General features: G+C 34.7%; 1 protein-coding gene across 1 annotated transcript in view; it reads left to right on the top strand.

Moving 5' to 3' along the window:
* LOC113678428 (DNA-directed RNA polymerase I subunit RPA1) overlaps window positions 1-14,212 on the top strand; it is a 36,191-nt gene that overhangs the window by 523 nt on the left and 21,456 nt on the right. The window contains exons 2-14 of the mRNA XM_027195313.2: window positions 1,622-2,085; window positions 2,491-2,738; window positions 3,001-3,159; window positions 3,696-3,842; window positions 5,968-6,090; window positions 6,736-6,833; window positions 7,117-7,252; window positions 8,229-8,312; window positions 8,671-8,809; window positions 11,052-11,166; window positions 12,002-12,110; window positions 12,705-12,788; window positions 12,976-13,053. Coding sequence (XP_027051114.2) covers window positions 1,622-2,085; window positions 2,491-2,738; window positions 3,001-3,159; window positions 3,696-3,842; window positions 5,968-6,090; window positions 6,736-6,833; window positions 7,117-7,252; window positions 8,229-8,312; window positions 8,671-8,809; window positions 11,052-11,166; window positions 12,002-12,110; window positions 12,705-12,788; window positions 12,976-13,053 — 1,984 coding nt within the window. The remainder of the gene's footprint in view (window positions 1-1,621; window positions 2,086-2,490; window positions 2,739-3,000; window positions 3,160-3,695; window positions 3,843-5,967; window positions 6,091-6,735; window positions 6,834-7,116; window positions 7,253-8,228; window positions 8,313-8,670; window positions 8,810-11,051; window positions 11,167-12,001; window positions 12,111-12,704; window positions 12,789-12,975; window positions 13,054-14,212) is intronic.

The raw sequence follows: 14,212 nt of genomic DNA, 5'->3' as shown, positions 1-14,212 counted from the left end.
AAGATGAGGTTTCCAGTACATGAATTACAACACAGTATTGACATTATTATGCAGTCAAGTCCTCTTAGCGCAAATCATTAGGGTATGAAAACCCAATGGATTGCCCTGAAGACTCAAAAATGCCTCTTTCTTTTCAAGTTACCCAAAAACATATGCCATGTGTAAGATTTCCATTTTCTCTTGAATGTTTTCAGGCAATATGGCTTCCCAGTAACTGATCAGTTTGTTGTTTGTAGAGAAATTCAAAAGAGAAGTAACAGGAAAGCAATCAACATATGCAATGACTAAATGCCTGGCAGCCAGGCATGGTCTCAGATAGACTGAATGCCCAGTAGTAAAAAATTTTCACACAATTTTCATGAAAAGGTTCTTTCAAACTTCTCAAGAGTATTAGATGTTTGATAAGAAATGTCAAGTGATTCCAAAAATTAATATGGTTTTTTAGTGGACAAATTCTCCTAGCTTGTACAATTACTACAATATCGCTCGATTGTCAATGTTCCATGAAACCAGCCAGACCTTCCAAGCTTTATAACATGTTTATGTGGTTCAAGCTTGATTGCTGAAAAACCAATGCAATTTTTTACATTGCTTGACATTTCTAAGCAAATATCTGATACTCTTCAGAACTTTGAGGGAACCTTTCAGTGGCATTATGGTGAATATTTCTAACTGCTGGGCATTTAGTCCATTTGAGAACATGCCTGGCAGTCTGATCAGAAGTATAGAATTTCCAAGTTGTCAACAACCAAGTGATATTATAGTATGCACAAGCCTGGAGAATTTGTCCACTAAAAAACCAAATAAATTTTTGGAATTGCTTAACATTCCTTAATAAACGTTTGATATTCTTAAGAAATTTGAAAGATTCTTTTGGCGGAAATTGCATGAAAAATTTTGACTGCTGGGCATTTAGTCTATCTAAGACTGTGCCTGGCTGCTGGGTATTTAGTCAGCCATCAACATAAACATTACAAAATCCCTACATGATGAAGATTAACTCATTGTGAAAGTTGTACAGGATGATTGTTTGTGCAGTTAAACTTGATGCTCAATTTTATTGTTTAAAGAGAAATCCACAGTTTCAGACTTTTGGGTACATAAATTTTATCTGGATAAGATAAAGCTAGCACATAAATTTTATCTGGATAAGATAAAGCTAGAGCCAAAAAATTTTGGTCCTTAAGATAATTTGTTTCTTAACCTTTCCACTGATTTTACTTATTCAAGTTGGTTCTTCTCAAAATAGCACCTCAAATTTTTGTTTTTACTAATTTAAAACACTGATAAAGGTCCACCCTAACCATAAGTTTGATGCTTTCTGCAAAGAAAAAGTCTCATAATGACATGTTCCCCTAATCTGATGAAGCAGTCTATCAACATTAGAAGTGAATTATTATGGCTTCCTATATCACTGGTGTCATTCCAAAAAGTTATAAAGGGGAGAAACATTGTGGCAATATCACAACTTCACTTTATACCAACAAATGTTGATATTCACTTTAAGCACTTACTAAAATAAAAACTCTGATTATGAATGATCTTTGATGATCAGCAAGCTAGAAACCCTTAATTTTGCAGGATCAGTTTAACTGTCACCATATTTTGTTGTGTCTTGCAGCCAGATGAAAGTGTTAGATTATGGGTTAATCACAGTTGCTGAAGAGCTTCAACAAATTGCCTTTGGTACTCTGAATTGTCCGGACCCCCTTGATAATGAGCAGCAAAGTCAGCCTGAATATATGTGCATAACAGCTGTGGATGAATATTTAAGAAAGGAGTTAAAAAATATAGACAGGAAAGAAGCCAGAAGAGAATCGACTGCTAAAAATGTCACAGATTTCAGACATCGAATTAGCAAAGAGTTTATTTATACTCACATGGTTAACAAAAGACGCTGTTGTCCAGGATGTCAAGCGCCATCTCGGGATGTTAGAAGTGAATACAACAGTCGTGTATTTTTAAAGGGTTTATCCTTGCGAGATGCAAATAAGTGGGTTAACACTCAATTGGCTAATGCACACTTGGCTAAACATGATTCACTTTCAGTGACTAATGACGCAAATGAAAATAGGGATGAGAGAGGTAATGGAGTTAAATTATTTTTTTGTTTTTTTTTAGTTGTTGATATTATTTCATGATCACACTTCCCAGAAATTTTGATTAAAGAGGCTTTTCTTTACCAGTATTTCAACTCTCAATTTTCCTTTCTTCTCTGTAATAGTTTGGTTTGAAAAGGGCAATGTACTTTTTTAATAACCATGTCTCTGTGTTTGCTTTTATGTAAACTTGTATTCAATGATTTAATAGTGTATTATACATTTATAGCATCCAGTGTTTTTTGAATTGTTAGACTGTATGATCAATGATGCTGATAGTGAACAAAGTGTTTTTCAGTCAGATGTTTTCCAGTGAAAGAAAATTACAATAACCTTAGTCTGCTCCTTATCGTCAGTCTACCAGCCATTATGTTTTTTTCCTGTTCTTTAGAGAACACAAACAATTCAGTTGAAGATGCAGCTAAAGGAAGTGATGCTGATATTAAGAAACTGTTGGCACAAACTTACCTAACTCCACTTGAAGTGCGAAAACAAATTTTTCAAATTTGGGAGAAACATGGTGGATTTCTTAGCATTCTTTATGGAGCATATCCATCTCCAACAGCAAAACGGAGGTGCTGTTCTGCAGATATGTTCTTTATAGAGATCCTTCCAGTCGCACCATCAAGGTTTAGACCTGTAAGTATGTTCTCCTAGTTTCTTATTCTAATTGATTATTAATCCTTCAAAGGACTGATCAATTGATGTCTAAGTGTATCCAACAAGTGTCTGTTGAAGGTCAATTATGTGTTTTTACTAAGGGAAGTGCATTGTGAAACTTACCAACTACAGGGTAATGTATTCCCCTTTGCTTTCCAGTGTTACAATAAGCCATGTTCATTTGATTTATAGCATGGTATCTGCTGTTTCACAAGAATTTTTTTTACTTTATGATATGTAGCTTTCAAAGGTTGGGGGAAAACAGTTTGAGAATCCACAAACAAGAAACTTAAAGAAAATCATGGAAGACTGTGTACTTGTCAGAAGCTGCCTTCAGGATTTAAACAAACCTCTACCTGATGATCAAGATGCACAAATAGAAAAGAGAAAGAAATCTTTTGTATGTAAATTATTTTTTCAATATTTCTAGACATCCCTATAAAAAAGATTTTTTTTGAAGTTATTTTTATTACTAGCATTGTGAAGCCACACATAATGAAACATTACATTTGAAATACTAACAGTACTTACTATTTTACATTATTCAAAATACAAATGATGATAATGATAATGGCATAACACAGAGCACATTAATTTACTATTAATGCATGGTTGACACACACAAAAAAAACTATTGAATCACAAACACAATTGAATTTTAAAATATTTAAATGCATTATTTATATGTGTATGTGAGTTCAAGGAGAAATTATTAGAGAAAGTACAAACAATTAAAAAAAATGACAAAATTAAATAAAGAAAATAAATAAGTAAGGGAAGGGTTGGAAATGTCAGCCCTGGCAGGACTAGAAGTAATGCAATCTGCTCTAATGATATTCCCTGGAACAATCCACTGTGTAATGATGTGGTTATTTGTCAACCATTGGTTTTACAATCTGACTTGGAATATTGGTATTATTAAATCTTAATTCTAAGGGAAAGAATGCTCCAGTTACTGTACCTGGTAAGACTGCCACTGAAAGACTTCACAATGCTTGGCTCAAACTACAAACTGATGTCAACTGCTATATTGACAGTGATTTGGATAGAGTATCCGTCCTCAAATTCCCAGGAATCAGACAGGTAAACTTCAGTAATCTATCTGTGATATTGTACACTTAAAGTCTGCTCCTAAGAGAAACACTTAGATTTGTTTTCTTAGAGGTCTCAATATTTCCCTTGACTTGTGTTGGTAAATATTGAGACTTGCAGAAAAACAAAACCAACTGTTTCTCAAGGAACCAAACATTGAGTACCAGTACTTTGTTATACATCCAGAGGACAAACGTGGTAGACAAGAAAAAAAAATGAAAATTATAACAGTGATAATCATGACTGTAATAGAGGGTACTACTCAGTACAGGTGAAAATAACAGTAAATAAGGGGTAATAAACATGGGACTTTCGGGACAGACTGCTTAAGGTAGGATGATCAAACATGTAATAAGTTGTTGCATAATACAGGTTTGACTATATAAAGTAGTGTAGTGTATTGTAAGCAAGGCTAGACCCTAAAATGTCCTAAAAATGTCCTTAATGGCAAAGAATCTTTGCCAAAATTACTAATAAAATACAATTTAGTGAATCTGACACACCAAAAGAACTTTTAAGTAAAATGGCTTGTCACGAGACTATGGTAACATGGAAACAAGGCTACACCATAAGCTGCCTTAAAGCTTGTTAGTAGGTGCTTGAAAACTTACTAGGCCTTAAGCATTACATTCTAGGCTGCAATCAGTTTCGTAGCATTTCACCACCCCTAACGGCTGCACCATTTCACAAGTGGTAGACCATACTGACTGTTCTAATGCAAGCCCAGAATATCAAGACAAAGGTGGTAGGTACAACTGGAAAGAAGGTCATGTTGCCTTGCATGGGGCCCTACAAACCAGCAGCCCAGCTACAAATGGCTTGTCAGGACCTACAGCATGTAATACCAGTACTTCATTACAGCAAAGTGCATAATGACCCAGGTGCAAAAATTGGCACTTTCGGTGAGCCAATATTTCTGGAGGCTTTGCAGGTAAAGAGAAGCTTGCCTGTTGGAAAGTCTAGCATCACAGCTTTTGCAGATCTGGGTACAACCATGCACCCTACATCAAATACCTATGCCACTATGAAAAAGTTAGTTTGCTAGCTGTATCAGTCAAAGATATGCATTGCAAGGGTGAGAGATCTGAGATTGTGGAAGAAGTGAGTCCAATCGGAAAGACTACCCCCAATGCAAGCTGCATTAAAAGAAGTAATAATGCAAGCAAATAACTTAATGCTGATATGGAACAATCTGACAAGGTACAAAACAAGAGCTGCTGTCCCCAGAGACTTATGGGTTTTTATAACAGTAAAGCTTACTTGGTGTTGAATACTGTGTTTGTTTCATTTAAGATAAGTAGGTTCCAGTAATTACTTACAACCAATAACTGAATGTAGTTACTCTACTGCTCAATCAAGGTAAGAGTAACTGAATGCTTAAGAGAGATGCTCAACTAAGCGATATCAATGTTAAAGGGTAGGACTTAAATTCAAGAACATTTAATTGTGAAGATAATGGGAATGGGCTTTGTGCTGACAGTGATGAAGAAGACAACATTGAACTTGTTGATGACAATGAGAATGACGATATAATGATGATGATGATGATGAAGAGGAAGAAGAAAGTGAGGAGGGTGATGATTAGGATGCCTTTGCCAAGGCTTAAATAATGTGGTGTAGACCATATTTATCACCTAAAAGTTACCAATATGAGTCAGGTGAACTTAAACACAAAGAAGAAGTAATTTTGGAGCAGATTGGTTGCCATTAACAACCATTTTAAGGCGTTTTAAGGTTCAGCCTTGTTTCCTTGGTGAGACACGAGTATCACATTCTACACCCATTGTAGCAATTTTTGTGCAAAAAGTTACTCAGATTATACCAAATATGAAAAATTTTGGTAATGATCTGTTTCCATTAAGGGTGGTTTAAGGGAATGTTAAGGTCTAGCCTGGTTTCCATGCTTGGGTAAAAACATCGTGTTTTAAGGCAATCACAGCAGCTGTAGGTGCATGTAACCAAACTGCTGAAAACAATTTTCATGTTCCTCAGTGTCCACTTAACACATCTCGGTAAGTGGCTTTCTTTTTTAACAAGATTCCCACAGGATTATAAATGCTCCTAGGCTATTAAATGAATGATTGGATTATGGTAATAGTCTTAAATGTTGTTACAGATACTGGAAAAGAAAGAGGGACTGTTTAGAAAGCACATGATGGGAAAGAGGGTGGACTATGCTTGCAGATCTGTGATTTCACCTGATCCATTCCTGAATGTGGATGAGATTGGAATCCCAGAGGTAATAAAAAGTAGTCTAAGTGACTGATTAGTTGTATTTTTTCTCCTGTCTTGTGATTTTTCCTGTGTAGAACTTTGTAAAAAAGCAGAAACCTAAACCATTCAAAATTCCCTTGTTCATGATTTATTTTCTGTCCTTTAGAAAATAACAGTTGTAAGACTTACCTGTAGAAATAAGCAACAACTCAAAAACTAATTAACCAACGACATTTTTTGATATTTCAACAGCAGCTAAAAGAGGAAGGGAACTAATTTTGACATTCTTTGAAATCAAAGTATAAACTTGAAAGTGTTTTTCTTAGTATATACCAAACAGAGTAGTTGAAGTCTATTTTGTAAACACCAAGAACAAAATTTCTCAACTTCTGGTTCTTGTGGCACTTAAGCTCCCTAATGACTGAAAGAGTCATGTTTAAACTGATCGAGAATTTTGTATGAAATCAAGGGATATTGCAAAAAGGAATTCATTTTTGGTTACTCCAGGGAGTGAAAAGACCAATTTGTAAAGGTGTTAATTATCTAGTTTTCCATAGATGACTAGGGATAAGGCATACATTCATACAGCCACTAAAATAAACATTTTTTTCCAAGAAATTTCTCCAAGAAATTTGCCACTGAAGTTTTACTGTATTTTTGCCCTTGCTAGGTGTTTGCTCTGAAGTTGACATACCCACAACCTGTAACTCACTGGAATGTCAAACAGCTAAGACAGGCTGTCATTAATGGTCCACTTCAACATCCTGGGTTAGGATCTTGATTGTATGCCTCCAAAAATTCACTGTGTACACTTATGTAAAATTAACTTTAATAATTAATAATTGTTGAGTTAAATACACTATTTATGTTGTTCAAGAACAGTGCTACCAAATAACTTACTTTATGGCAATAGTTGTCCTTATTGTATAAAAGGTAATTGTGCATAAATTAATTTAGTTCATATATGCATGTGCTGTATCTTTTAGGTAGGTCTCACTTTGTCAAGGAAGCACCTTGTTTTGAACTCTGCTGCCTTTTTCCTGTTTAACAGGGCGACCTTTGTTGAAAATGAAGATGGCAAAGTAACTCTTCTCAGTAAAACTGATCCCAACCAAAGACAGGCGATTGCAAAGCGCTTGCTTACACCATCAACTGACATAAGAACTTTGGTTAGCCCTTGTAAGAAGGTAGAGTTATGCACCTTTCTCATTTTCAAAACACCTTGAACAAGCTGAAAATTATGAGCAAAAAAAACTTCTTAATCCTAAATGGGATATTGGTCCAAGTCTAGTCTAGACTGCTCTTCTGCCTGTGGTTTTCATGTCAGTGGAGTTTAATTTCACACTAAAGACAATGTTCAATTTGGACCCATGGTGTACTTTGATGGAAAGTGGCTCGATGTTCTCATTTCGCTGCAAACTGTAACTGAGCTTTACTCTTTTTGGAATGACACTAACCCCAAGAATTATACTTAATTTTGATTGTCAAAAAAAAAGAGGATTTTAAGCTGACTATGAACCCATATAATGTAGAAAAGGAACTTTGATTGTTAATGACTGTTAATTTAATGTGAGACTTTCATGAAACCTTACAACTTAATCCTATTCTCAGATGTAAGCCTTTTCCATAAGATAGTGTGAACTTATTTTTTTAAATCTAACTGGATATAGGTTATCTTTCATGAAAGGGCTGTTACTTGTAAAGAACTATTGAAACATTTGGTGCTAAAATGCAATGCTACAGAAATGAAAAGAAACTCCAAATCTAGGTGGAAAGAAAAGATTGATGGGAATTTAAGTGGTTGCTTTGCAAAAGCTAGAACGTTCAAAAGGAGAACCCTTCAGATTTAGGATTAGGATTTATAATTAGTGTAAAGGAATACATAAAATTTAATCTGGTTTTTGTGACTAAATTTTCAGTGAAATTCACCAAACTGATGACTTGGTTTGGTGGTTAGGGGGCAAGCTGCAGCATATATCTTTTTTAATTTTTATGATTCTAAGTTGACGTAGACAGTACAGGTTACTTGGTGGCTTTGCTAAACAAGGGGGCAGTTTGTGGTGAGGAGAGAAGAATTTAAGATGATCACAATGAAGTAGAGAGAATCCTCCAGAGTTTTACAAAGATGATGGTGTTTATAAAAATAATTGTGGTCATTTACAGGTCTATAGACACCTTCAGAATGGAGATGTGTTGTTGCTTAACAGACAGCCGTCACTTCATAGGCCAAGTATGATGGCACACAAGGTGAGAAAATGAAACTCTTCTTTACTAAAAGCAAATAGTAATTACAAAGAAGTTAAATATAACTATCAGTTGTTATTGATAATTCTTTAAGGTTTAAAACAGAAATGAAAATTAAATCATGCATCTTTTCTGAACCACTAGTAGACTTTATTCACTTGTGCTACCTGTCATTAAATCCTTCTCAGGGCACAAAGACCCTGAATATATTCCTCAATCTCAATGGATGGTTTTGTGGCTCAGTTAGTAGTAGTTCCCAACATGTATATAAAAAGCACAGGGTTAATTGCCATCAAAGCCCAATGGCAGTTTATATGCAAGTAAGGCTAATGATTTTTTTTGGTTTTGTTTTTGCTTTGAGGCTCGTGTACTTCCTGGGGAAAAGACCATTCGCCTTCATTATGCCAACTGCAAGTCTTATAATGCTGATTTTGATGGCGATGAAATGAATGCTCATTTTCCTCAAAATGAATTGGCTAGGGCTGAAGCCTACCACATAGGTTTGTGATCAACACCCCAACTTTATAGCCTGTATCCATTTGACCTTTTTGGATAGTCTCAAGTGCTAGTGTGCATGTAACTGCACTAAGTAGAATACAACTAGCATTTAACTCAAGTACTGCAATATTGAACTGTTGGTTATTTTGCACTATAAAACAACCTGATTGACAGGTCAGCTATGCTTGTGTTTGAATTGTGTCAGTCAAAGGAGAAAAGAAAATGGACTGTACCATTGTTCTTGGTTCTTCACAGCCTTCTGCTTCTTAAGTACTAGTAGTATTTTCACCTATTTCTTATACTTTGAATTGACCTGTGGGTCATTCAAAACACTGCACAACTTGTTAAAACACTCAGAAATTCTACATATTTGAGTCTGTAGTTTGCATGTTGGAATAAGAGGGTCAGTTATCGATCATCTTATAATAGTTAGACCATTTTAACTGGTTGAACCATTTTATTTTGGTAGACTTTTTTAGCCAACTGTAAGACTTTATGTAATTACACCATGTTAACCAGCTAGATCATTTAATCTACTTACACCATTTTAACTGCTTGTAACATTTTATCAAGTTAGACCGTTTTAACTGGTTGGACCATTTGATTTAGTTAGATCATTTGATAAAGGCCATTGTATTTAGCTAGATTATTTTTGCCAGGTGGACTGATTTATCTAATTAAACACTTTACACCTGTTGGATCATTTCATCTAGCAGTAATGTTTTAACAGGATAGGCCACTTTATCTAGTAAGACCAATTTTCTACTTTTGACAGTTTTATCTATGTAGATCATTTTAGCCAGTTAGACCTTTTGACCAGTGGGCCATTTTCTGTAGTTATACCATTTCTAACAGTTGGACAATGTATTCTTGTTAGGTAATTTTCTCTGGTTATACATTTAATCCATAAGATCATTTTTATTGGTTGAAGCATTTATGTTAGTAGGAACATTTTATTAAGTTAGACCATTTTAATTGAGCAGACCATTGTATCTTAATACACCATAACTGGTTGGACAATTTTAGCAAATTAGAGCATTTCATCTAGTAAGACCATTTGAACCATTTGGATCATTTAGTGCAGTTACTCTATTTTAAACAGCTGGATCATTTAGCTAGTTTGATCATTTTCCATCAGGAACATTTTGTCCAACATGACTTGTTGACTAGTTCTACCTAGTCACACCATTTTGACTAGATGGACAATTTTATCTAGTCAGACCATTTTAACTGGTAGCATCAATTTATCAAATTAGACTATTTTAATATGTCGGAAAATTTTATCTAGTTAAACCATTTTCACAGCATTGACCATTTTAGCTAGCTATATAGTTACACCACTAAGACCTCTTAAACCATTGTATCTTGTTAGACCTTTCAAACCAATGAGGAATTTTATATAGTTAAGCTATTACAACCTTTCAAGTTAATTTTCTGGTCAAGCCATTTTAAACATTTAGGTTATTTCATCTACATAGACTCTTTATTCAGTAAAAGCATTTTATCTAGTTAGACAATGTTAACCAAAACCATAACCAAACAGAGTAGTTGAACGTCTATTTGTAAACACCAAGAATACGATTTCTCAATTTATATGATTTATCTACTTAGACTATTTTAACCATTTAGATCATTATAACTTAAATACTGTTTTAACAGGATGGACCATTTTAGCTGGTTTGGTAATTTTATATAGATATACCATTTTAAGAGGATAGGTCAAGTTAATCAGTTGGAACATTATCTAATTAAACCATTCTAACCAGCTGAACCATTTATCTAGTAAATTATTCAAGCCATTTAGATCATTTTGTTGGTTAGACCATTTTAACAGGATAAACTACTATTAATAGCTAGTCAAACCATCCTAGCTGGTTAGACCATTTTGTCTAGCCAGACCATTTTAAAGGGTTGGTTCATTTTGATCTGTTGAAATGTTGTATTTAGTAAGGCCATTTAGACATGTCAGACCATTTTATCTAGCTAGACCAGTTTAACTGGTGAGATAAAAAAGAAGTAAAGCATGCCAAAACTTTTGCCACTTATTGAAAGGTGATCCAAGAAAAAGTTTCTTGAACACCCTAATAGTGTTGGAAATTTTTTTTCTGATGTAATTCTAAGCAGACAGGAAAATTTGTGTAAATCCTGCAAAAGGGTGTTATTAAACAGTGTGGTTGGCTGGGTACCTGATGTGAATAGTTCTTACCATGATTTAGCTGGTACCTTTTAATTTGATTTGTTCAGCCAGCACAAATTTTCAGTACTTGGTTCCGAAAGATGGCACACCACTTAATGGACTAATTCAGGACCACATGGTGGCCGGAGTGAGGATGACCATCCGAGGACGCATGTTTAAGAGGTGACTGAGTCATGGGGTGCTTCTAAGACATAAATCAGAGTGTATGAAGACAGAAAAAGCACCTGACCCAAAGCCCCTCCCATATCCCTCACACAGCCTGTAGTTTGGTTGTTAGAGCAACTTAAAACAATGAAAGCTGATGCAGGTGTAGTCAGTACTCTTTTGAGAAAAAATTTCAACAACTAGCTCCTGTCTAAAATGTTTTGAGACAGAAACTTAGTCCAGTATGTAAGGTCAAAGACTATTGTATATAAACTTTCAATGGGTAGCAAATAGATATGCAAACAACATTTTTACTTACTTATTGGCTTGCTTCTTTCAGTCGTAACCAGGAAAGGGTTTTAGTTGTGGGATGGGACTCCATTCAAACAGCTCATAGTTATTTTGTCATTTCACAATTTTTCTTCTCTGAAGTCTATATTTTTGCCAGGTTTCTTGGCTAGTATCCAAACTTAGAATGTGGGCCACTGAGTCTTGAATGTTCTTCAGTTTTGTTTTGTTATGCTGCATAAAGTTGGTCTAGAAAATATGTGACCCTTTTAACCAATTAGTCACCAAACTTGGTTTTCACTTGGTCTTTTGCACTTCCCACACTTCAGGTTGTTTAATTGACTTTATTTGCAGTTCTGATTGTTTTCTTGTGAGTTTTATTTCGATTTAGTGGTAGATTTGGTTTTGCTGGATACACTCAAAAAGTGTTTTTATGCAGAATTGCAACACAATTATATATCTAACTTTACTGATGATATTATGCTACTTTCTGTATGTATATTCTAATCAAAAGTCATCTTACGTGAATCAATTAAATACTTCACATATATTTATAATTTTTTAGGTCAGATTATCAGCAGCTTGTTTATAGTGCTGTTAGTTTCAAGAACAGGAAGATAAAGATGCTAAGGCCTTGCATTGTCAAGCCTTGTGAGCTGTGGTCAGGAAAGCAGGTCAGTGTTTCAATTGATTGTGTAAACTCTATGTGTTTCATTATTTAAATAGACCCCTTAAATTGCTAAAGTGGCAAGAGGTGTTTTAGGTCATACCACAGTCAGTAGATGCATACAAGACAGTGTGTATTGATCAATATAATTCTTCTTCAAGCCTTCAAGTTGAACTGTGGTGTATTGCAGGGATCATGGGATTTACCCTCTTTCTTCTTCCATGGTCCCCTTTGGTTTATGTAATAGTGATCTAGTATGTTGTTGAACTACATGTTGAGCATCATCTCATGATTGTAAGTTGTTTATGAGGTTAAATTGATTGAATAGTAAATTTGAGCTTATTGATGTCACATTACAAGTAAAGAAAATATACCTATGCTCTCTGTCTGGAGAAACTTCATTATGAAAAAAGAGCAGACTTGAAAAAAGGAAAGGAAAATTACAAATTGTAAGCCTCATAGGAGCACAATGGATTTAAGAATATGGGGAGTCCACAATCATCAAATGAATCGTTTTGAGAACGAGAATTCATATTCTTAGAAACATAATGGTTGTTAGACACAAAGAGCTTCAATTGTGTTATTTTTGGCTGTTTCACAGGTCATATCTACAGTCTTGCTTAACCTCATTCCAGAGGAAGCAAAGCTACTGAGTATGCAAGGGAAAGCCAAGATTGTTGGAAAAGTAATTATTTGCTTTAAAGTGTTTTTAAGAGTATTAGTCTACAGATTCTACAAAGATTTCTCTTTTAACCTCATTACCATGAATAACTTTGAATAGATAAAGTTAACTATTAGTAAAGAAAACTGATTATGTGATGATTATATGCTTTTTTTTTTTTTTTTTTTTTTTCGGATACTGTGAAATGAAGAATTGGATCACTGGTAAACCCAAAGAGCACTTTCTTGGATTATTTTCATTGAAGGGAGATATGATGTCGGAGGCAGAGGTAAAATAAAGAAATGAGTTAAACAAATTTAGTTGGTAATGTCACCATGACATTTTATATTCCTAAGGACTCTCATTCTTTATTGTTGATGCTTAGCATCCTGTATGATTCTTGTAATGACATAGGAATTGGCTGTTAATGTTAGATTGTTAGAAATTTTGGAAGTAAAAAATTTAGTATTAATTGAAAAATTAGTGAAAAAAGAAATAGACTCAAGCTGAATGTGACATACATTTTTTCAATTTCACCCTTCAGTTCCATTTTTTTGAGTATGGTCTTGTATGTATTTGAACTGTCTTGTAGGGAGTCAATAACCAAATACAGATATGTGATATATATAGCGTCTACCTTATCCCATGGTTTGATATGTAATATGGGAAGATAATTCACAAGTTGTGTTATATTTTTCTTGCCACACAGGTGAAGTGATCTGAACAATGAACAAAATGTCTGCTTGTGATATATTTTAAACCATAAAATAAGGGATTTACTATCCCAGCATTATTTCATTTTGTAGTATTTTGGTTTCCTTTTTTAGAAACATTTCTACTGGCCTAACTTGAGCATCACATCGACCTTATACAAAGTGTACAGAAGACAAAAACAACATAAAGTGTTCCTTGTGGCCACAAAAAAATCTGATGCACTTCAAATTTTTTTGCTAAAAAACACAAGCCACCAAGGCCATTTTATTGCTTTGCTTTTTACTGTATTTTTGCATTGTTTTACCATGCAATGGGGGAGATGCAGTGGCCTAATGGTTGCTGCGCTGGACTCCTGGTCAGTAAGTCCAGGGTTTGAGACCTGACCTGGTTGTTGTGTTTGGTTCTTGGGGAAACCACCTTGCTTTCACATTTTCTCCCTCATCCAGAAAATGGGCAAATTGTCTAGGATGCTTGATGAAATGCTGGGGATAACCTTGTAATATTCTGACATCCCATCCAGGGGGTAGTAGCAATATTCCCAGTTACTTCATGTTATGGAAACCAGGATAAGTTGCGGCTGGATGTGCCACTTGGCTTGAGCACAGACTTTACCTATAGTGTAATACTGTCAAATTTTGCGCATTCTATTGCCCTAAAATGGCTAAATGGTGTGATGATAGAACAAGAATGTTTAATATCCTATCTTATTCAATGGTGACATAACATATTATCAC

The sequence above is a fragment of the Pocillopora damicornis genome, chromosome 11, assembly GCF_964200805.1.
Source record: "Pocillopora damicornis chromosome 11, jaPocDami1.2, whole genome shotgun sequence".
In the NCBI taxonomy this organism is placed as follows: Eukaryota; Metazoa; Cnidaria; class Anthozoa; order Scleractinia; family Pocilloporidae; genus Pocillopora; species Pocillopora damicornis.
This window is presented reverse-complemented; position numbering and strand designations above follow the sequence as displayed.